Source organism: Melospiza georgiana, chromosome 19 (genome assembly GCF_028018845.1).
Source record: "Melospiza georgiana isolate bMelGeo1 chromosome 19, bMelGeo1.pri, whole genome shotgun sequence".
NCBI lineage: Eukaryota > Metazoa > Chordata > Aves > Passeriformes > Passerellidae > Melospiza > Melospiza georgiana.
The window spans coordinates 2,323,668-2,344,804 of NC_080448.1; the positions used below are offsets into that span (position 1 = coordinate 2,323,668).

At 53.0% G+C, this 21,137-nt stretch overlaps 3 protein-coding genes across 3 annotated transcripts; 1 reads left to right on the forward strand and 2 right to left on the reverse strand.

The window, feature by feature from the left end:
• Positions 1-296: 296 nt before the first annotated feature.
• LOC131091491 (C-C motif chemokine 4 homolog) lies at positions 297-1,511 on the reverse strand. Its single transcript, XM_058037592.1, has 3 exons — positions 1,442-1,511; positions 831-945; positions 297-384 (listed from the first exon to the last, which is right to left on the reverse strand). The coding sequence occupies exons 1-3, from the start codon at positions 1,509-1,511 to the stop codon at positions 297-299; spliced, it is 273 nt and encodes a 90-aa protein (XP_057893575.1).
• A 9,178-nt stretch (positions 1,512-10,689) lies between these two features.
• On the forward strand, positions 10,690-11,765 carry LOC131091493 (C-C motif chemokine 4 homolog). The gene is made up of 3 exons (XM_058037594.1): positions 10,690-10,762; positions 11,242-11,353; positions 11,678-11,765. Exons 1-3 carry the CDS (start codon positions 10,690-10,692, stop codon positions 11,763-11,765), a joined length of 273 nt encoding a protein of 90 aa, XP_057893577.1.
• A 4,133-nt stretch (positions 11,766-15,898) lies between these two features.
• LOC131091492 (C-C motif chemokine 5-like) lies at positions 15,899-17,129 on the reverse strand. Its single transcript, XM_058037593.1, has 3 exons — positions 17,057-17,129; positions 16,468-16,579; positions 15,899-15,986 (listed from the first exon to the last, which is right to left on the reverse strand). The coding sequence occupies exons 1-3, from the start codon at positions 17,127-17,129 to the stop codon at positions 15,899-15,901; spliced, it is 273 nt and encodes a 90-aa protein (XP_057893576.1).
• Positions 17,130-21,137: the final 4,008 nt, after the last annotated feature.

Consider the following 21,137-nt stretch of genomic DNA (forward strand, 5'->3'; position numbering starts at 1 on the left):
TTTAATTTTATGTAAAAAATATAGTTACTTAAATACAGAAATTATAATCTGAGTCTACAGGCAAAAAAAAAAACCCACAAAAACATATTAAATAATTTTTTTTTTTATCTCAGAGTTATTGCACCTGATCCCTCCCCTATAAAAAATTAAATGGCACAACATTAAGTTGTGTTTTGGAATGTTTTCAGTTTCTCAGCTAGCTGTAAATGACATTGAAGCCCTTCCAGTGGACGCCAGCTGGTGACGCCTGTCCCTCCCGGCAGTGGGACATGGAGCAGCCGGCTCTGCGCAGGAGCTCAGTCCAGCTCCAGCTCGTTCACGTACTGCTGGACCCAGTCCTCCCTGGGGTTGGCACAGACCTCCCGGCCCTTCCTGGTGATGAACCTGTGGGGTGCAAGGAGGTCAGCTTTTGGTGGGAGAGCACTGAATGGAGGATCACAGAATCATAGAGTTTATGGAATGGTTTGCTTTGGAAGGCACCCTAAAGCTTATTCAGTTCCACCCCCTGCCATGGGCATGGACATCTTCCATTAGACCAGTTGTTTCAAGCCCATCCAACTCGGCCTTGGATACTTCCAGGGCCAGGACAAGAGCCCTGCCCAATCCTGCCCCTCCCAAAGATGAGCAGCTCCATGCCTTGCCCATCCTATCCAGCAGCCACCAGTTTTATCTGCAAAGGGGTAGAGCAGGAGCAGCATATGGCTTTTGTGCTCCAAGCATCACCTTGTTCTTCTTGCCTATCCCAGCTTTCCTTCCCTGTCTTTGGAAAAGGGCCTTTCCCTGCCTGGCTCCTCAGCCCCAAACCACCCTGCCCCGGAGGAGGGACTCACACAACAGCAGGCTGGGAGCACTGGCTGTTGGTTTCGTAGTAATCCTTCACAAAGGTGCGGGGCAGCTGCCGCGAGACGTAGGAGAAGCAGCAGGAGGTCGGTGGGTCGGAGCCAACTGTGAAGGGCAAAGACAGTCATGAGCAGTGGCAAGGGATGGGGGACAAGGCAGGGAGCTGGGATTGCCCATCCCTGGGTCTAGGGGGCAGGGATTATGTGGAGGAGGAAGAGAAAAGATGGGGTCTTTTTTCTTCTTCCTTCAGTTATTTCCCTGTTGGGTTCACCCTGAGCTGGCATTGACACAGCCCATGCCACCAGGCAACACCTCCCAGCCCAAACCTGGCCAGCCCTAGCCTTCCTCAGGGTGCCCACATTTGATCCCTGTGGCAGGGGTGGGGGGCATGGCTGTGCTTTTACCCTAAAAAGGGTAGCAAACCTTTAGCTTTTATGCTAATGGTCTTTGAGCTCTTCTTGTCCCATAACCCTGGAGCACCTGCCAGAAGATGCTGGGACAGAGGGAGGGACCCAGAGTGGAATTGCTATCAGAAGGGGCTGTGCCAGCAGGACATCTCTCCTGTCCCCACTTAGGGAAGGTGAGGAGACCCTGGACTTACGTGGAGCAGCAGAGGTCTGGTAGCAGAAGGCAACGATGAGGATGGTGAGGGCAACCACAAACACCTTCATGTTGCTGGAGAACTGGTGGCTGGAGCTGGAGCAGGCAAGGGTAGCTTGGAAGCCTCTTGGCTGTCTGATGCTGAGACCATCAGCAGCCCCTCAATTTATGGAGCGAGAGGTGTGTGCAGAGCTTGCGTAGGCATGGCGGAATTTCCACCAGAGTCCACTCGTGCTGCAGTCCCGTGATGGAACAGGGCAGCCCCAGCCCCGGAAGAGTGAAGCTCCCTGCTCGATTCAGTGCCTCCCCAGTGACACAGGATATGAAACAGTCGCTGTGGCTATTTCTGCTTCTCTCATGCCTGTCCCTTAGTAAGAATTTCCTCTGTGGAGGTTCCTGCATTTGTTAAGTCTCCTCTTACCCAACCTTCCTTGCAGCTTGGAGGAGAGAGTGTATCCATGAAAGAACTGTGCTGGAGGGCCCAGAAGCATTAGTGGGATGAGGCTGGTTAGGGAGAAAGAGACTGAAGTCTCCTCTACCAAGGATTCTCCCATATTTGCAAAGCCCCTGGCGCCCCAGGAGCAGGAGGTGGGAGCTGTCACCAGTGTCCTGCAGGTGCTGCCATGGCTGGAGGTGCCTCAGGGCATGTCCTGCAGCTGTGACAGCACTGCAGGCACTGGCATAGGTGGTGGTGGGCATGAAAGAGGAATCTGAGAAGCTGAAACTCTCAAGTTTCCTCCTTAATTTAAAGGAAAGGAGTGCTGAGATGGGCTACTTGTTATCTCCTGGAACTGCCTGATGTACTCCAGGTCCTATAAGGAGACATTAAATTGCAATTTGATCAAACCGTTGCTTTTTAAAAATAAAGATTATGCAGTTACATTTCAAGAGTTACTGGTAGTCTGGGGATGCAGAGAGCTGAAAGAAGTGTGGATATTTGTAACCCTGAAGATGAGGCAGAAAGAGTTCCAGGAGCAGGGTGAGGAAGGAAACAGTGATTCTGAAAAAGAAGAGCAGATTATCTGTGTGGTGAGAGCATGGACAGAAACTAGGATGTTGGGGAGAAAAGGGTATCCTGTCTGAGCTGATGAGGGAAAATGACCACAGACCGGAGAAGCAGGGCAATGTGCCAGAGAGAGGAGCAGCTCTGTGAAGGCTGGGCAAGGGCTGAGACAGGCATGGGTCACTGGGAAGAAGCCAGCACCCTCCACACAGAGAGCCAGGGAGCTCTGACAGACTCCCGAGGAGGAGAGAGAAGGCTGGGCAGGGAGGCGATGGGTGCTCTGGGAAGAGCTGAGGGCTGCCCAGCTGTAGTGAGATGTTCTCAGAAGGATTTCCTGTTCTCTAGAGGAAAGCACACATTCCTGGGGAATGTCTCCATTTTGTTATTTGGAGTGATGCTGTCTTGATAGACACTTCCTAAATAACAGTGGAAGGTTTATAATGTAAATGGAGCAACCCAACCTCACCCTGGCACCTCTGCACTCCCCCCAGCAGCGCTGGCTACTGACTCATCCTCTTTCTATTAAAGGTTTCCAGTTACTGCCCCAGAACCTTCTGTAAATAACCGGGTGTTTTCTCAATATCCTTCAGCTGTCCACCAGCCGTGCTGAGCTAGCTCCATGCTCCAGGTGGGCAGGGAGGGCTCCAGAGGACCAGGCACAGGAGATGCCCCAGACTTGTCCCCAGCCTCAGGGAGGCTCCTGCTGGGAGCTGTGTCTCTCAGTCAGGCTGGGGAGGGCAGATCTGCCCCATGAAGCAGATATGGCTCTTGCCAAGCTGAGCATCCCCTTCCATAGCTGATCTGGCCCATTCCCATATTTCCCTTTGCAGAGAGGCACCTTGCAGGCTCACTCATCAGTCTATATCCCATTGCCTCACTCTGTTTGTCATCTTGCTTGTCTCCAGACATCCTGGGAGGATGAGGAGAGCCTGCCTCCACATGCAGGGTGCCCAGCCAGGCAGGAGGTGGGACCCTGGTGTTCCAAGGGACCCAGCTGGGCCAGGAGGGAGCAGCATCAGCTCCCCTGGATCCTGTCTGGCTGCTCAGGGAACAGAACTGGTACATGGATGTAGGAGCATGGTTTGCCTTTGAGCTGTCCCTTCTGACTGTGCCTTCAAGCATCTGTGGGTTGCTCCTGGAGACCTGGAGCCTCCAGCCAAGTGCTCCCGTCCTGCTCCTGAGATGCACAGTGCCAAAATGTGGAGTATGTTCTGCTAAAAGATGAGTTTCATGAAAACAGAAGAATTAGTTTGGGATCTGATTTGATTATTCAAATGTTTTCAATGAGAGATTTTTCCTTTCAGGCAGCTGGACACCTCTGTGCCTTAATCCCTTTGTCAGCAAGCACATACCAATTATTTTAGACTCTCAGGGGCTATTTTGAAATTAATAAAAGCAAAAAATTCCTAAGTCAGTTTAGGATCAGCTTAGTTTAGGTAATGTGTCTTATAGGGGACTGGTAAGGGCTGAAACTTTTCTACAGCTGAGAGCCAAAAATAACCCCAAAGCCAAGTTGCTTGGTTTCTAGGAATCTAATTCTTCCTTAGAAATCTGATAAAAGATTCTGCTCTGCCAGCTCATGGCCAGCTGGATGGAGGTGGGAGGTTACAGTCATGCCAGTGATGTCTGGGATGCAACATCCTCCTAAAAAGTGTTTTCTTACCCATTTTCCACATTCCAATGATGATGAAAAGAGAAAGTCATCTCTTCCAGCTCTTACCCCTTTTAGGAAGGGAGGTTCAGTGTGTCTCAGATGAGGAACCATCTTCTCTGGGAGTTGCCTTGAGACATGAAGATGGCCATGGAAGAGTGGGAAAAATGGGCTGGAGCATCTCTGGGGGGATTAATTTAATTACACAGCAAAGTGGTGGTGTAATGAGTAATTTTCCCATGAAGTGGTTCCAGAATTCCTGACCCAGCAGGCAGTGCTTGGAGTCAGTGGGATCTGCCATCTGAAGGAGTCTGGTTGATGTTGCCCTGTTTTACAGAGGGATATGATTGAGGTTTTTTCTACAAGTCCTCCAAAAAATCCCAGGAGAAAGTGCTAAGTAAAGCAAATGCCCAAAATAAATTCTGTCAGAAATAGGGAAATTCTCTGTCTTGAATGAAAGGAGAACCTGGAAAAAAACTGGTGAGACTGGGTGATGTAAGTTGCTATTTATAGCAGGGTTTAATGCTGAGGAATTGGGATTCACTCAGAAAAGGAAGTCATTAAAGATGTCCTGAGTTCAGAAATTGCCCCTAAGCCAAGGTCCACCAACCCCTGCAGCAGCTCCATCCTGCCCTGCTCCAGCTCCAGCACTGATGGCATTCCACCAGTGTCCAGAAATTTCACCCCCGCCATCCTTGACACTGCTGGAGAAATATTGGATTTTTTTAGATGATGTCACATCCTGGAACTGACTGCAGTGAGAGGCTGTGCCTGTGGGAGTGCCTGGGGAGCATCTGTCTCCAGCGTGGGGGCTCCAGGGGAGCCGCCTCGGCTCGTCACCTCTGGCTGGTGCACAGAAAACACTTGGTTTCCCCTAAGTCATGTCAGGACAGGAAGCTGGTCATAGCTGATAAGAAATGTGTATCTTGTAATGGTCCCATTCTCACTCCAACAAAGGCATTTTACAAAATAAAATATTCTAGGGAATACTCTTCTTTCTAAGGGCTGATGCCTCTGATTTTTCCTGGCCTTTCTTTTGAAGCAGAGCAAACCAAAGAAGATGAACTGCACAGTATTTCAAAGAAAATTAAGGTGAAATAAAAAAGGTCCTTGCTCCACAACCCTCTCCATTCTTGGCATGAAAAGAAAAGAAATAAACAGGGAAAACCTGAGGTTTTGCAATTTTTGAGCCTTAAGGAGGTGACTGTGGGGCTGTGTCCCTGGTTCACCCTGACTGCTGGCTCCAGGGGCTGGGACATACCCAATCCACCCCCTTCAGCATTCCTCAGACCCCAAACGTCTGGGAGGAACAGAAAAAGTGTCTCTGCTGGGGCTGCATCCTCTGCCCACCTTGCTCAGATCATTGTTGAGTCCCCCAGAAAAAAGCAGGGAGGGCCTGGCTGAAAATTCAGAGCTCTGCTGGGATGGAAGCTATAAGATGGTAGAGTTAGAATAGATATGAGGAAGGAATTCTTCTTTGTGAGGGTGGGCAGGCCCTGGCACAGGGTGCCCAGAGCAGCTGTGGCTGCCCCTGGATCCCTGGCAGTGCCCAAGGCCAGGCTGGACGGGGCTGGGAGCAGCCTGGGACAGTGGGAGGTGTCCCTGGGGTGGAACAAGGTGCTCTTAAAGGTCCATTCCAACTCAAACCACTCTTTGATTCTATGATTCTATGAATACCAAACCCACTTTTGGTGAACCCAGTGGGCCTTGCCTGCTTGTTATATTCAAGGAAAAATAAAAATAAACAAGACACAAATAGTTTTCATTTTCATTGGTGCTCCTGCTGTGCAGCATTCTAGGCATTTTTGGGTGGGATGGGTGAAGGTGGCTGATCCCCACAGGTTATAACCACAACCTCCTCTGAGAGCAGGGATAACATTCAAACTAGTGTCAGGGCTATTGCCACAGCTGGAGGACATCTCTAATCATGGAATCATGGAATCATTTAGGCTGCAAAAGCCCTCGGAGGTCATTGAGTCCAACCATCCTCCAAGCATTACCAGAGCCACCAGTAATGCAGGTCCCCAGTGCCACATCCACGCATGTGTTAAACCCCCCCAGGGCTGGGGCCTGATGGCCCCTGGCCTCCCTTGCCCGGGGCTGGCCGCTCTCTGCAGGGTCCTGGCAGGGCTGTGTCACTGTGGGGAGCGGTGAGCCCCAGTCCCACAGCGAGGTGTGAGCTCTGCAGCTGCCAGTGAGCAGCCGTGCTCAGGCACTGCTCTTTACTGGCATCACGATTCATTCAGAGCTGTCAAACCACTTCCCACGTGTGGGCTGTTTGATGGTAGGGGTGCTCAGCAGTGTTTCTCTGAAGTGCAGGTCCTGTGCTCCCTAATATGGAGGGTTTTTCCACCCCAGCTGGGTTTGTGCCCTTCAAAGGGGATATTGTCCAGCTGGCCCAGCTGGCATGGGATGTGCCTGGCACCCGCATCCCTGGGAGAGAGGGGAGGGCTTGGGGAGCTTTGGCACTGCTTCCTGATTGTGCTGCAGCTCCACAGCCTCTCCTGCATCCCTTCATGGCCCTGCAGCCTCCCCCTGTGGGCCCCTGTATCCTTCCACAACACCCACGGCCTCTCCTGCATCCCCCCAGCACCTCCACAGCCACAGCATCCCCATCCCTCCATTGCCCCAGGGTTCCTGCATCCCATGGGCACCACGCAGGAATGTGCAGCCACTCCTGGGGGCTTGGTGGGTCAGTCTGTGAGTGGGAGTAGAGGGACCTGGGCTCAGTCAGGGATCACCTGAGGGACAGTCCTTTGACCCCCTTTGACACCTCACCTCTGCCCCAGCTGAAGCCACCAGCAACTCTCAAAGGGATCATCCCACTCCCCAGAGCTTGCATCCACTCGTGGACCTACAGAAAGAGAGAAAAGGTTACAGGAAGTAACAAGAGTGGAATAATAATCCTTGCTGTGCTCCAAGGTCCTTCAGTGCCAGGGCTGGGATAGTGCAGCCCCCACAGGTGAGCTGTGCCCCAGGGGGAGGCTGACAAAGTCCATCAGCCTGGGGAGAGCCCTCACCATCACCCATGGGAAAAGTACCCCCATTCCCCTGCCCTGGCTTCTTGGCTTTGTGACCTGTGTCTGTAGGCAAGGGCAGGATTTCAGGGCAGCTTGAAGGAGTTTGAAAGTTTCTGGGCTAATCCTTGTCACTGTTTATACCCCAGGGTGAAGACTCAGCAGCCCCATGACAGCCTTCCCCTACACGTTTCTCCTTTGAATAATTTTAGCTTTCTATTTCTACCCTGCCTGCACAAAAACAAACCTCATACCCCAGTCGAGTGAGGCAAAAGTGGTAAAGAATGGCTTTTATCCAGGAATAATAAAGGAAGCTTGGGAGGGGTCAGCTAATAAACACTTAAACTGCAGGAACTGCAATAGCAGAGAGCTCTGGGATTTGCCAGAGAAGCGAAAACCAGTGGACGGAGCAGAAAACCGAAACCAGAAACCGGAAGCCGGGCCCAGGGGTCAGCAAGGGCGGCTGGTGTGGGACGGCCGTGCCGAGCTCCAGCCGGTGACCCACAGCAGAGCCTGCGGGCAGGGGCACGGCGAGGGCAGGAGCTGCCCCCCATCCCGGAGCCTTCCCGGCATTCCGGGGCAGTGACATTCCGGCTGACAGAGAAGCTCTGAGGGCACCCGCTGGTGACATAACCTCCTCCTCCTCCTCCTCCTCACGTTCCGTTGTGCTTTCTTTCCTCTCAGAGCTTCCAGGTGAGAGACAGAGCTGCAGGTCCCATGGCAGCCACCACACCTCCCCATCCCCCTGTGCCCCACGCACATCAGCAGCCTCGTGGCTGGTGCCTTGCAGGCAGCAGCTGGTGAGCAGAAGGGGCGAAGTTGCCACGAGCAAAGCTGTCACCTGCTGGTGACGGGGTGGTGCCAGCCACAGGGCGCCTTGCTGCAGCCACAGCCTTTGTCACTGCTCCGCTCGGCGCTGGCGTTTGTCACACCCAAATGTGACTTGCAGGAACAGAGGAACATAAAACTCCCACTGTTGGTTTCTGAATGAATTATTTCCGTGGCAATAAGCCATGATTTGGGGTTTTTTCAGCAGCAATTCAGCCGCAAGCTGGAGCCACTTCTTGTTCTGTGCTGAGCTGATCAGACTTACCAAGGGAGCAAAGAGCTGATCCTGCCAGACTTGCTTCTGGCAAAATCCACCACCTTCCCTGATATCCTTGTCAGGACTTACATAGACTTTGCTCCCTCTAAAGGCCTCTCTGGTAAGGTCTCTGCCAGGATGAGGATGTGCCACAACCAGCAGCACCAGGGATGCAATGCAGGACCAGACCATGAGGGAAAGGAGGGATGGAAAACCAACTCTCCCCATGGAATAAGCATGGGAAGGAGCAGACCAGTCTAAGGAACCTCCAAGCTTCTCCTTTCAGTCCCTGCCAGGGACAAGGCAGCTGGTAAAAGACAGTGCCTCCATTGCTCTCATGTGCAGCTCCAGGGTAGCCAAGCAGGGGGTTTAGAGTTCTGGGAGAGAAAATCCAGGCTCAGGAACACAACCAGAGATGCCTGAGTAGCCTCTCTGCAATGGGGGGCGACAGAATGTGGCAGGAGATCAGAAGCCCAGGTCAGCCCTCTTCCTGCTCCCCAAGCAGCTGCTCTGAGCTGTTGGCCTGCTGAGACTTGGTCTCTCCCACGTCAGGCTGGTTGTCCCCCACTTTCATCTCACCTCTTTAGCCAGGAAATCCATCTCCTACCCAATGCATCTCTTGGACGGAGTGGCCGAGGCTGGCAAAATGTCTCAGGAGTGACAAACCCCTTCTGCTAGGGAACTCCCTGCTCTCAGGTGAAATCCTGCCCTTTGGGATGCCTGTGACTGCCAAGGGCAAAGTGATAAAGGGTGGATTAGTGAAACAGCAGTGAGAGTGGCTGAGAATGGGCTCGACACTGTCCTTGGAGGGTTGTGATCTATTGCACAAAGCTAGAGCCAGTCAGCAGCCGGGAAACCCAGGGATCGACACTGGCTAGTCCTTAGTATGTTTATGTCCTGGCCGATGGGACAAAGGTCACCCTCAGCGAGCTGGCAGGTGACACAAAGCTGGGAGGGTGGCTTGTCACGTGAGAGGGACATGCTGCCATCATAGAATCATGGAATGTTTTAGGATGAAAGAGACCTTAAAACCCACGCAGGTCTGTCCCCCCTGCCATGGGCAGGGACACTTTCCACTGTCCCAGGCTGCTCCAAGGCCTGTCCAGCCTGGCCTTGGGCACTGCCAGGGAGGGGGCAGCCACTGCTTCTCCCTGGGAGCAAGCTGCTCCAGGGTCTCACTACCCTCACAGAGAAGAATTTCTTGCTAATTTTTTTTTTTTTTTTTTTTTAGTTTTAAGCTGTTCCCTCTTGTCTTATCACTTTTGGCCTATGTGAAATCCATTGAGACCTCATCAGGATGGAGAACCTCATGAAGCTCAAAAAGAAGTGCCAAGTCCTGACCCTGTGAAGGAACATCCCCAGGCATCAGCACATGGCAGTGCTGACCAGCTGGAAAGCAGTTTGGCACAAAAGGACCTGGGGCTCCTGGTGGGCACCAGGCTGGACATGAGCAGCAATATTCCCTTGCCACCAAAATTCCATCAGGCTCCTGGGCTGCATGAGGAGGAACATTGACAGCAGGTTGAAGGAGGGGACCCTTCCCCTCTAGTGAGCATTGGTGAGTCTGTTCCTCAAGAGCTGAGTCCAGTTCTGGACTCCCCAGGATTAGAGATGTATGGACATACTGAGACAGTCCAGCAAAGGGCCATGGAGATGAAAAAGAGATAGTAGCACTTCTCCAGGGAGGAGATGCTGGTACGGTTCAGGATGGAGAGGGCTCAGAGGATTCTTACCAATGTATGTGGAGCAAAGTAGATGCAGCCCAACTCTCAGTGGTGGCCACTAACAGGACAAGAGGCAACAAGAAATTCTAATTAAACACCAGATAAAGCTTTATTGCACTCTGAAGCAGGCTGTCCAGAGAGGCTGTGGAGTCTCGCAGCCCACGGGACACGGTCCTGGGCAGCATCTCCAGGGACTGGGCCGGATGGATTCCAGCCCTGCGGGTGTGGGGAGGCAGGCTGAGTGCTGTGGGTGGCACAGAGCCCTCAGGGCAGCTACCCCTGAGCTCTGGGACAGCAGCTCAGCAGTCTCTGGCAAACATCCAGCTCACAACGGCACGAGAGCACTTCTGTGCTGCCTGCTGGGGTTTTTTCCAGAGCTGCGTAATCCTAGGCAAACATTGTCTTTCCCTACATAGCCTCATAGGGAAAACCCCCTCTGGAGGCCAGTGGGACCATTATCCTTTTTGTGGCCAGGTCACTTGGCACATTTTAGTTTCCTTTCATTTGAATAAAGCAAAAATGAATGCTGAGTCACTTGGCATTGTGAGGGACCATTCCATTCTACCTCGCCTTTTTCTGTTCCCTCTAATTCCCTTCAGCTGTTTCACTTTCATGTCATCCTTTATCATCATCCTGGAATTTCCATTTCGGCTGCTCCCAGCTGCCTCCAGGACTCCCTTTTAAAAGAGGGCTGAATCCAGCTGTTGCACACTGAGCTGCATCTTTCAGAGCTTCTGCTCCTGCCCTGGCAGCCCTCACCCAACGGAAAGATGAAGGTCTCTGCAGCTGGATTGGCTTTTCTCCTCATTTCAGCCTCCTTCTCCCAGACTTTCTCTGGACCAGGTGAGTCCTGCTTTTTCATTTGTGAAGGCAGAACAGATATGAACCTTCCCTATTATTTCTCCATTGAGCTCTCATGACAGATAAGTGGGAAATTTTCAGCATTTTTGCCATTCTTCACTCTGCCCAGAGATCAACTGCATGTAGGAACCCTGGAATCAGAAAATCATCCATCCATCCATCCATCCATCCATCCATCCATCCATCCATCCATCCATCCATCCATCCAACCTGGGCTCAAAGTACTTATTCCTGGTTAGAATTGAGAGATTTCAGCCTCTGCCCTGGGGCTGGAGGAGTTGTGGAAGTGAAGCTCCGAGCAATGGCAGAGTGAGAATCTCACAGCACCTTGATACTGCTTGGGGCATTGGACCAGATGATCCCCAATGTCCATTTCAACCTTAATTATTCTCTAATTTCTCACCACCTTCCCTGCCAGCACAGGTCCCAGAGCTCACATTGTCTTCCTTTGCCTCTTGTAGCTGGACTGGAGATCCCAACCTGCTGTTTCACATACAGCCAGCACAAGCTGCCACGGAGGCTCATCCAGCACCATTACAGCACCAGCAGCAACTGCCCCCAGCCAGGCATCGTGTGAGTGCCAGCTTGGGACAGGACAGCACTGGGGGTGGGGGTGACCAGCTCTGCCCTGCAAGGGGCTGTAGGAGCAGAGCAGGGAGAGGGGAACACTGAGGAGAAGGGGCTCTCACAGGGATTGCTGGGGATGCTCGTGGGGGCATTCCCAGGGATGCTCCTGCAGGAGTGGAGGAAGGGATGGAGTGGGGAGCATCACTGCCAGCTGCTGCCCTCAGCATCAGCACAGGGGAAATCTGCTTGCAATGCTCAGAGCTGGGATCCAGGTTCTCCTGGGAAGCAGGTGTGAGCAGAGCTCTAACATGTCCCATCCCTGTTCCACAGGTTTGTCACAAAGGAAGGCCGCCAGGTCTGTGCCAATCCTGAAAAGAACTGGGTCCGAAGCTACCTGAGAACTTTGGGGCAGAACTGAGCGAAGCAGTGTGGCAAGAGCAGCTACTGTCAAGTTATGTTATCCTGAGCTCCAGCCATGGAACAGGACCCTGGGACAAGAGGAGCCACAGGAGCATCTGCAGGTGTCCCCAGGGGACTGCTGGAAGGGCACCTTGTGTTGGGGGCTGCTGCTCATCCTTGCTTGCACAGACCAGGCTTCAGCCTCATCCCTCTGCCCAACCCCAGGCCCGTGGGACTGCACCTTGGCTGCTGTATTATTTGAAGTTATTTAAGAAATCATCATATGGGGCCATCAGTCCTTTTTTTTTCTGTGGATGATTATATTATTTATAGGGGGGTGACAGGGAAGGTATTTCTAGGAGGGTGACCCAATGTTGGATGATGGGAAACCCTGGTTTATACATGTCAATTCGTGATTCCAGAGAATAAAGAATTTGGAGAAAACCTTTGCTTTTTCCCTTTTACGTGCCTCTGTGTGGTGTTCACCAGCACACACAGAACAAACCTCTGAGCCATCTGAGCCTCTATAGGACACGTGAAGATGGGAAATGGTTTGAGGCAAAACCATAAAGTTTCCATACTGCAGTCTCAGGAACAGCCTCCAAAACCTCATTCCCCCCCAGCACACACCCCCAGTCCCCACATCCTCTACAGAATTAGAAGTGTTTATACCCACATGGGGGACTTTTGCATTCATGAATCTGCTCTCTACACTCCCAGGCACGTCGCACACATTTGCTGCTCCCAGCCCCACACACCCCACATCAAACTGACACTTGGGTGTGCAGCATTGAGACCAGCAGCGCTGCAGAGGGACAGGGACCCCATCTTTCATTCTGACCACCCCAATGAAGGTCGTTCCTCACTTCCCCACCTGTACAACAAGGGGAAAGGTCCAGCTCTTGCTGTAGGGGTAAAACAACCAGCAGATTGTTCAGTTGTTCTGCAGTTGTTCTCAGGATGCAGCTTTCCATGGGAACATGAATGGGAAGGAGCAGGTGCCCAAAGGCACAGTGCTGGGCACACCTTGTCCATGGAGATCATGCTCAGAGTTCCTTGACATCTGACTCTGTGAAGAAATCCCAAAAGGATTTGGGTATAAAGGAACTTAAAGCTCATCTCACTCCACCCCTGCTGTGGGCAGGGACTCTTTCTACTGGACCCTCATGGTCCAAGCCCTGTCCAACCTGGCCTTGGACACTTCCAGGGCAGGAGCAGCCACAGCAGCTCTGGGTGCCTGGGCCTCACCACCCTCACAGGGAAGAATTTCTTCCCAATGCTCATTCTAAACAGCCCTCCTTCAGTGTAATACCACTCCTCTTTGACCTACAGCAGCAGACCCTGCTAAAAGTCCTTCTTACAGACCCTCTTTCACTGCCCCCACAGCATAGTCCAGAGCTGGCCTAGCCTTGCCCACATCTTGTTCTTCCTAAAGCAAAAAAACAAGGTTTCTCTTAGTGTTTATTTTTTTCCCCTGCAGTTATAGGTCAGATTTGGCAACTCTGAGGCTGGGAAAGCACCTCTGTATTGTCTTGTGATTTCTCTCTAGTCTTGTGTTTTCTGGGCAGGAAAGCTGGCTGTAGTCAAGAGGGTGATGAACACCCAAGGAGCAGCATCCCAGGCAAGGGCAGCCCAGCCCAGGAGCATTCTGTGCCCCAGGATTTGGTGCTGGGGCCATACATGGAGAGGTGCAAATCTGCAGGGGGTGTATCCTGAGTGTGGCTGCCTCACTGTGCTGTGAAACTGTGGGGCAGAGTGGTTGGTGGATGGACAGGAGCAGGTGAAGACCCCAGGAATGGGGTGCTGGATGTCTCCCCTACCCCTGAGGACATCCCAACCCCAAGTTTGGCACTGCAGAGCAATACAGGAGCCCCAGATTGTCCCTGTTCTGGGACTCTGAGCTGAGAGGGGATGGAGGATGGATGTTTTGGAGAAAGGGAAGCTGAGGGGAGTACTGGGGTTTATCCCATGCCCAGGATGCAGGGACAGGCTGGAGAGGCTGGATCATCCAGTGCTGCAGCTGCCTCCCCTCAGGACAGTCCCTGGCTGTGTGCCAGGCACTTGTGGGAATTTCCCTCTCAAGCCTTTCTGGTTTCAGTTTCCTGTTGCTGGACTTAGGGAACGTTTCCTTCCCTGCCTGCAGCAGCAGAAGGCATCAGGAGATCAGAAGACCTTCATGGTCCCATGGGCAAAACACTGGATAGCCTGTTTTTCTCTGGCCTTTTTGAGAGCATGAACCCTGTGGCTGTTCCCTCTCTCCCAGCTTCACTTGAAGAAGCCCTGGGAGGAGAAAGGTGCCAGGGACACCCTCAGTCCCAGTGCCCACCTTTTCTCCCGGCTGGTCACTGCTCCCAAACCCATAATGAACATCCTCTCCCTGCCACTCCTGGAGAGCGGATAGTTGGATCTGGGCCTCACACCTCAGCCTCTTCAATTTCTGTCTTTTCAACTTGCACTGGCCACTTTGTCCAAGAATCCTTTCTCCTAAGCCCACCCATTTATACATCCCATCCTTGGTGCTGCCCTGTGGAAAGTGGGGGCTGGATGGATCAGGCTAAGTACAAACATGGTCTGTGTATCTGCCCAAGTCCAGGTGGGAACTCGAAGGTCTCTCTGCTTGAGCCTTGTTTCTCTCCTTGTTTCTGCTTTTCTTTCCCAATCCTGCTCTACTCCAGGTGAGTCCACCCACCCAGACCCACAGAATCACTAAGGCTGGAAAAGACCTCCAGGATGGTGGCTCCAGCCGTTCCCCAGCACTGCCAAGACCACCCACGTCCCTAAGTGCCACATCCACACATCTGTTAAATTCCTGGGATGGAGACTCTGCCCCTGCCCTGGGCAGAGGTGATGGTGAGCAAGGAGAGGTCAGGAGACAACCTGAGCATCTGCAGAGCACTGTGGCACCAGCAGGGCTTGGGGCTGCTTTACAGACAGTTTACTCACACTGGTTTTCTGTCCCTCATAACCAGTTCTGAGGGACACAGCCTGAATTGTTATCATCCTCTGCAGAGCCCCAGCAGGGAGATGGGGCCAGCAGTCTCATTTTCTACCCACAAAGTTACCAGCCAGTTTTAAGTGTCAACCGCAGGCTGATAAAGTGCTTTTGTTGGTTTTACTTTGTGCTTTTTAAAACAAAATCTTGTTTCCTGCCCTAGGAAGCTGCAGAACAACAGTGAATTGGTGCTTGTCTTGCAATAAACATTAACAGAGCATCCCAAGAGTTTAGCCTGGCTCAGGCTACATTCCAAAGGAGCCTGTGCCAGGGATGTAGTCCTGGCCATCCCCCTTTCCTCTCACCACAGGGACACCCCTGAATCCCCACCCTGAGATTTCCAGGCATTTCTTTGCCAAATCTGCAGTGGCACAGCCCCACTAGCTCCCAGCCTTGGCTATGATGTGATGGGGGAAAGGGCTGGGAAGAAGTGCAGGGACTGGGAAGGGCTGGGAGGTGCTGGGGCTGGTGCTGCTGTGGTGCTGGGATCAGGGAGGCCAAGCAGAAGGGAAGGCTTTTAGGACTAAGAAGGCTGGGGCACTTCCAGCTGAGAAGTTGGGTTTTCCCCTACATCCCCAAAAATAGTTTTAGTGGGGTCCCCATTTTCCAAACAGGAGGGGAACAACCAGTGATGACACAGAGAGAAAACAGCTTTATTCATTGGCACCAGCACAAAACAGCAATTTGAGAATAAGGCTGAACACTGTGGTTCCACAACAAGCATCCTGTAAGTAACCAGGGTACCACTTCCTTCTCTAGGGACAGATCTTACTCTCAGCATCTATTGCACCATTACAAAATTCAGTAGGAAAATTAATCCTGGGCTCATAAAACAGCACTCAGAGCTAATTCCAACCCACAGATAGCTCTGGGATGAAATGCCCCTCCCATTCTAGCAGTGGAGGCACAAGGTGGGGCTCAGTTTAGCCACATCACACAGCAGGGCACCCCAAGATGGGTCTGCAAGGCCAAGAGGTCTTCAGCATCATGTCTGCCCGAAGTGTAGCTGAATTATTGTGGACAAATGACACCTTTGCAAGGCAAAACAAACTTCCAGGGTCCTAAGGTGGCTCAGCAGGTCCTGGTGCTTGGCAGTAGCATTGCTAGGTCTGTGCCAAACTCTCCTGGGTGGTCTGGCAGGACTTCTCAGCTTCCAGTGCTCACTGCAGCTCCAGGCTGTTCACGTATTCCTTCACCCACCTGGAATCAGGGTTAGCACAGACCTCCCGCTTCTTCCTGGTCACAAACCTGGCAAGTCATGAGTTCAGGGGGAAAAGGGGCATCAGGGACTGGGGTCATGTTATTGGGTCATCTCTCACAAACTCTCAAGCATCCTTGAGCTGCAGAGGGTGCTAAAACCCAGGGGGAGATCAGGGTCCCTTGGGAGACCCTGCCATGCTCAGGTATCTGTCCCCTTGTCCTGTGCACAGGGTGAGCCCGGGTGCAGTGTGGAATGTTGTGTGCACTGAGTTCATCAAGCTCTGGAAGGTCTTGCTGCCCCCTGACCTCCTTCCCATGCCTTACTCCCAGCATCAGGACAGTCCAAGCAGACCAAGGGACCACTCATTTCTCAGCTGAGGAGGGTGAGGGCTCACACAGCGCACATGGGGCCTGGGTGGCTGCTCCCTTCCCAGGCGTGGTGCCTTACAGCATCCTGGCCCTGCTGGATGTGAAGCCAGGAGCCCGGAGGCTGGCAGAGCCTCCCCTCACGGCCTGGGCTGGTACTTACACAACTGCTGGCTGGGAGCACTTGCTGCTGGTGTAGAAATACTCCTGCACATGGCTCTGAGGCAGCTTTCGTGAGACGTAGCTGAAGCAGCACAAACCCATGTCAGACCCCACTGCAAGAGATCAGGAAATCCAGCCTGAGACCATTACTCAATAAATTGTACTTTCCTGGCTGAGAGCACAGACAACCACCGCCGTAATCAGCTGAACTGTCCCTTCTCTTCCTGTTTTCCCTAAAAATCAGCAAGAAATTGCTGTGAGCAGAGAAACTTGATAAAAAAATATTGCTAGGGTTGTTTGTTAAATGTTTTACAATAACATCCAGGGTAAAAATCCCTATTGTCACCCTGTGTCCACTCCTAAGGGCCAGCAAGAAAATGAGGGGAGAGGAAACCTGAAACCTTTTATACTAGTAAAATTCATCCCTAAAATAAAAGGATATTAGAATGGAAGACAAGCTGAAATAAATCAGGAGAAGTTATTCAAACAGGTTTCCAACATTTGCAGCTGACTTTTGTGAGTTCTGCTCCAAATTGCAGACAGTCAGAGCTAAAGTCCACCCCAGGAGAGCAGAGGGATGCTGTACTCACATGGAGCAGGAAGGGCCTGAGAAAAGAGGTGAGCAACCAGGATGATGGAGAGGCAGAGTGTGGAGATGTTCATCCTGGACAGGGATAAGCAGAGGCAGGATCAGAGCAGGTTCCTCCTGTGCCTTTTGTGAGCTACTGGCTTAGTTCTTGCTCTTTATAGGGACAGTGGCCAGTCAGTCAGAATTGAAAGCAAATGTGGAATTTCCAAAACATAACAGAGCTGATGTCATGGTACCTTTGCCTCAGAAATACTGAAAAAAAAAAAAAAAAAAAAAAAAAAAAAAAAAAAAAAAAAGAAACAGCTGGCTGAGGAAGTAGCAGAATAGCCTTTGTGTGAAGGGAGGTAAGTGTGAGCAAATCAGCCTCTAGTGACCAAGACAGGATATGAAACCACCCTTGAGCAGCAGGTTCACATGCATCATCCAAAACAACTCTGTTTATCAGTCACCTCAGCATCCCCACAAAAGCACCAGGAGGACCCAGCTCAGTCTCATCTTCAAGGAACCAGGTCTGGGGGTTAGAGGTGCCCAGAACCTCAAATGGAAGGTGCAGGCTCCACCAAGGGGTCCCTTCTCCAGTGCTGGGTCTGGGAAGTGTCCAGGGTGGATACAGGGGTCAGTGAGGGCAGCGTGGACAGCAGGAACACTCAGTCTGGAGACTGGCTGTAGGTCCAGGTTGGCAGCCTTGGCACCATCAAGCACAGAATTCTCAGTGCTGTGCTTCCAGGGTGGGGCTGTGCCCTCCAAACCCCTGCCAACAATCCCAGCAGGGGCTGGGCTGCACTGGGAGTCCTGCCTGGATGGGCTAACTCTGCAAAGAGCATCTTCTCCAAGCGCCAGTGGGTTTGTTCAAGGTGGGATGCAGGGGGCAGAGCAGGAGCTTCCCCAGCCCAGGGAGCTGAGAGGGACCAAGAGACCCCAGCCCTTGGTGCCCACCTGCAGTCATAGAGGTCACAGCAGGGACTGCACAGAGGCCCCTGGCACTGCCCTTGCTGTGACATGACATGTTCCCCAGGATGTTCCAGGGAGCATTTCCCTTTTTCCATCTCTCTACTTTGTGACTGGCCCCCATTTTGCCAGCTCACAGCCTGTGGTTCCTCTGGGTGTTTCCCAGCCCAGCTGCTGCTCACAAGGTGCCACGAGCTCGTGTTTCCCAGATTTCCTCACTGACCCTCATCCCCAGGGCTGCAGAGAAGGGCTGCTCTGCTGCCATTCTCCTTCTCCCCCACTGGCCTCATGGGTCTGTGGGGGCCCTCAGAACCTTCCCAGTGTCCCCTCCACCACAATGCCCCCATGGTGGGGACCAGGGCTGCAGGAGGGTCTCCAGGGCTGTGCCAGGGACCCTGCTGGGGTGGGCAGGAGCCCATGGTTTCTCCCAGGAGGCATCCAGGGCATGTCCTAAGGACCCTGAGGACTCTTCATGAGCAGGAGCTGGAGCTGAACCAAGAGCCTGACATCATGGCGTTGTCACAGACACATAGTGCTGGCATTGTGGGGCAGCACAGCAATGTGCTGCAGGTATTCAGGCTTTGCAAAAGACACAACCTCAGCTGGAATTTGCCAAGGGACTCTTCCTGTCAGAGATGGGGAGATGGATTATTTATTGCTACTGCCATATTGTATTCCAGAATTGGTCTGGCTAATTGATGTGAGCATTTCTTATGCCCCAGATCCATGTAGGGTGTAAAGTAAGGCAGTGGGACTCACCCTCATCTTCTCAGCACAACAACAACAACTGCATTTTGTGCTGAGCCTCATCCCCACTGCCCCAAGGCTGATCCTGGGGCTGGGATTTCTCTTTCCAAGGAGCAGTGCCTGTAGAAAAAGTCTGGTTTTATGTCCCCCACCTGCCTTGCCACGTGGCCCTACAAAGGGCTCCGAAAAGCAGCTGCCATGCTGTGTCACCTCCCTGTCCCCTTGGCAGGTGGCAGAGATGGAGACTGTCCTGCCTTGGGGCGAGCAAATGAACTGTTTGGTGTTCCCAGATCTGCTGGCAGGTGAAGGAACTGTTACTGCCTGTGACATGATATGTGACAGGGCCAGATCAAGATCTCAGAAACCACAGAAAGATTCTGATCTCCCAACCGCAAGGCAGTCAGAGCTCACGCTCTGTCATGGCTGGTAAAGGCAACCGAAACCATGACATCTGATTATTGCTCTCACAGCGAGGTGTGACTTCTCAGCCCTGCACAGCCTCCCCCTTCCCTGTCCCAGACATGCCCAAGGACTGGCACAGTCCTATAGGATCATCACACAGCCCACTTGCCCCTCGCTCGGGGGCTTTGCCCTGTGCAGGGTTTCTGAAGGTGCATTCTGCAGCCCTGGCCCTCAGAGCAGAGATGTCAGAGGTTTGGAAAGATGCCAAGTCATTTGTTGTAGCCCCATCCTTTCTCCAGGCTACATTCCCCAAAGCTGCCTTCCTTTGCCTTCTCCTTCTCCTTGAAAGGCAGCTCCCCAAGGAAAGGTGTTGGCCAAGGTGGCACCTGGGATCCACCTGGCTCTGCAGAGGAACCTGGGGGGAGATGGTGGCACCACAGGGACCGGGGCTGGGGGATGCCCAGAGCCGCACTGGGACCCTCTGCCCAGGCCAGGGAAGGGCTGGGGGGGGGCACCACGGTGGGGTCTGGCCTCAGATGGAGACGGGAGCTGCACTGACCATTTTTTTGGAGCTGCATGGCACAAGGCAAAGCACGGGGAGGTTTCTGCAATCTGTGTGCCTCGATGCCTGGAAAAAGGGAGGTTTTCTCTCTGTCCATTCCCTTCCCAACCACAGGCGAGCATCCAAGGAGCGCCGGGCCCTCTGCTGTCCTCCACGGGAAGCGTTCCTGGAGCCCTTCCACTCCCCTCCGCCCCAGCCACGGGTCATCCCTCAGCCGAGGAGCCCTGGAGACGTCTCCTCCCTGCACACAGCCCAGGAGCTCCATCCCCTGTGTCAGTGCTCCTTCTCCTTGAATCAGAGCCCCGCTGTGCTGGCAGCTGCAGGCACAGGTGGCACTTGTACTTTCTCCTGGAGCCCTGGGCTCTCCCTTGTGCTTTTTGTCCTGGGCAGGGGTCTGCAGCTCTGCAATGCCCTGTCTTTGCTTGTAGCAAATCCTTGGGGAGTGGGGGGACCATTTCCAGCCCCTCTCCATCTCCCTGTTCATCAGGAAGCCACTTTTTGTTCCCCTTCCGTGGGACAAAGGAAGACAGAAGTCTGTACTCCCTCTAAGGACTCTCTGTAAAGGAGAATCACTTACTGGTTACCTGCTCTTCACAGCTCCAGATTAGGTTCCAAAAGCTGGCCCCAACCAGCTGTTTTCTCAAGACAAACAGGATGACGAGGTTACTGTAAAACTGGCAGGAATGTGGCTCCAGACACACTCCCTGCCCAGCACCAGGGCTCAGATCAGTTTCCCTTGCCCAGGAAAGGCCGTGCTGACACTCAGCCTGTCCCTGCACTGCTGCTCTCCCAGGTGACTCTGGGGAAGCTCTGGGGGTCAGTATTGTTGTGTCCATGACACTGTGCCCAGAGTGGTGTGTGTCACATGAGCCTGGCAGTGCACAGGGGCCAATGATCCAGTAGCAGCAGGAAAACCTCCCTGGTGAACCTCCAGAGTATGCTACACTTTTTTCTGAACCATTTGCTGTCACTGCCTTCCCCAAACCTGCCTTCAGTGGTGGTCAGTCATGGCACTACTATCTCCTGCTTCCCTGGCCTACAGAGGTGGGGAACCCCTGCACAGAGGGGCTTCCCAAAGCCACAGGCATCCCGGCCAATTCCCCCAGAAAGGCTGTGACATCCATCCTCTCTGGTCCTCTCCCTTACCTGCGGGGAGCAAGTGTCCCTGTCCCTTCACAGCTTGGTTGATGCCAGCAGCAGGTCATCCTAGTGCTGGCCACTCGTCCCTGGTGGTCACCAAGGAGTGACCCTGGTGGTCCCATGGTCAGGGTTTGGCACTCTCGCTGCTGCTGCCTGGGAATCCCAGCCAGGGAAGGGATTCCTGCAGCCACCACAGGTGCCAGTCTTTTCCTGGGTGGCTGTGCTGTCCTGGAACAGCTCCTGGAGCTCAGTTCAGGGTTCAAAAGCCCCCAGTGTGTGGGGC

Bases quoted from the DNA above. Each gene is read 5' to 3' on its own strand.
- LOC131091492 (XM_058037593.1), bottom strand. From the start codon at position 17,129: ATGAACATCTCCACACTCTGCCTCTCCATCATCCTGGTTGCTCACCTC. The intron at 16,580-17,056 runs GTGAGTACAGCA...GATCTCTTGCAG, and splicing joins TCAGGCCCTTCCTGCTCCAT to TGGGGTCTGACATGGGTTTG. The intron at 15,987-16,467 runs GTAAGTACCAGC...ATGACTTGCCAG, and splicing joins TGCTCCCAGCCAGCAGTTGT to GTTTGTGACCAGGAAGAAGC.
- LOC131091491 (XM_058037592.1), bottom strand. From the start codon at position 1,511: ATGAAGGTGTTTGTGGTTGCCCTCACCATCCTCATCGTTGCCTTCTGC. The intron at 946-1,441 runs GTAAGTCCAGGG...TGCCCTTCACAG, and splicing joins CCAGACCTCTGCTGCTCCAC to TTGGCTCCGACCCACCGACC. The intron at 385-830 runs GTGAGTCCCTCC...TGCACCCCACAG, and splicing joins TGCTCCCAGCCTGCTGTTGT to GTTCATCACCAGGAAGGGCC.
- LOC131091493 (XM_058037594.1), top strand. From the start codon at position 10,690: ATGAAGGTCTCTGCAGCTGGATTGGCTTTTCTCCTCATTTCAGCCTCC. The intron at 10,763-11,241 runs GTGAGTCCTGCT...TGCCTCTTGTAG, and splicing joins CCAGACTTTCTCTGGACCAG to CTGGACTGGAGATCCCAACC. The intron at 11,354-11,677 runs GTGAGTGCCAGC...CCTGTTCCACAG, and splicing joins TGCCCCCAGCCAGGCATCGT to GTTTGTCACAAAGGAAGGCC.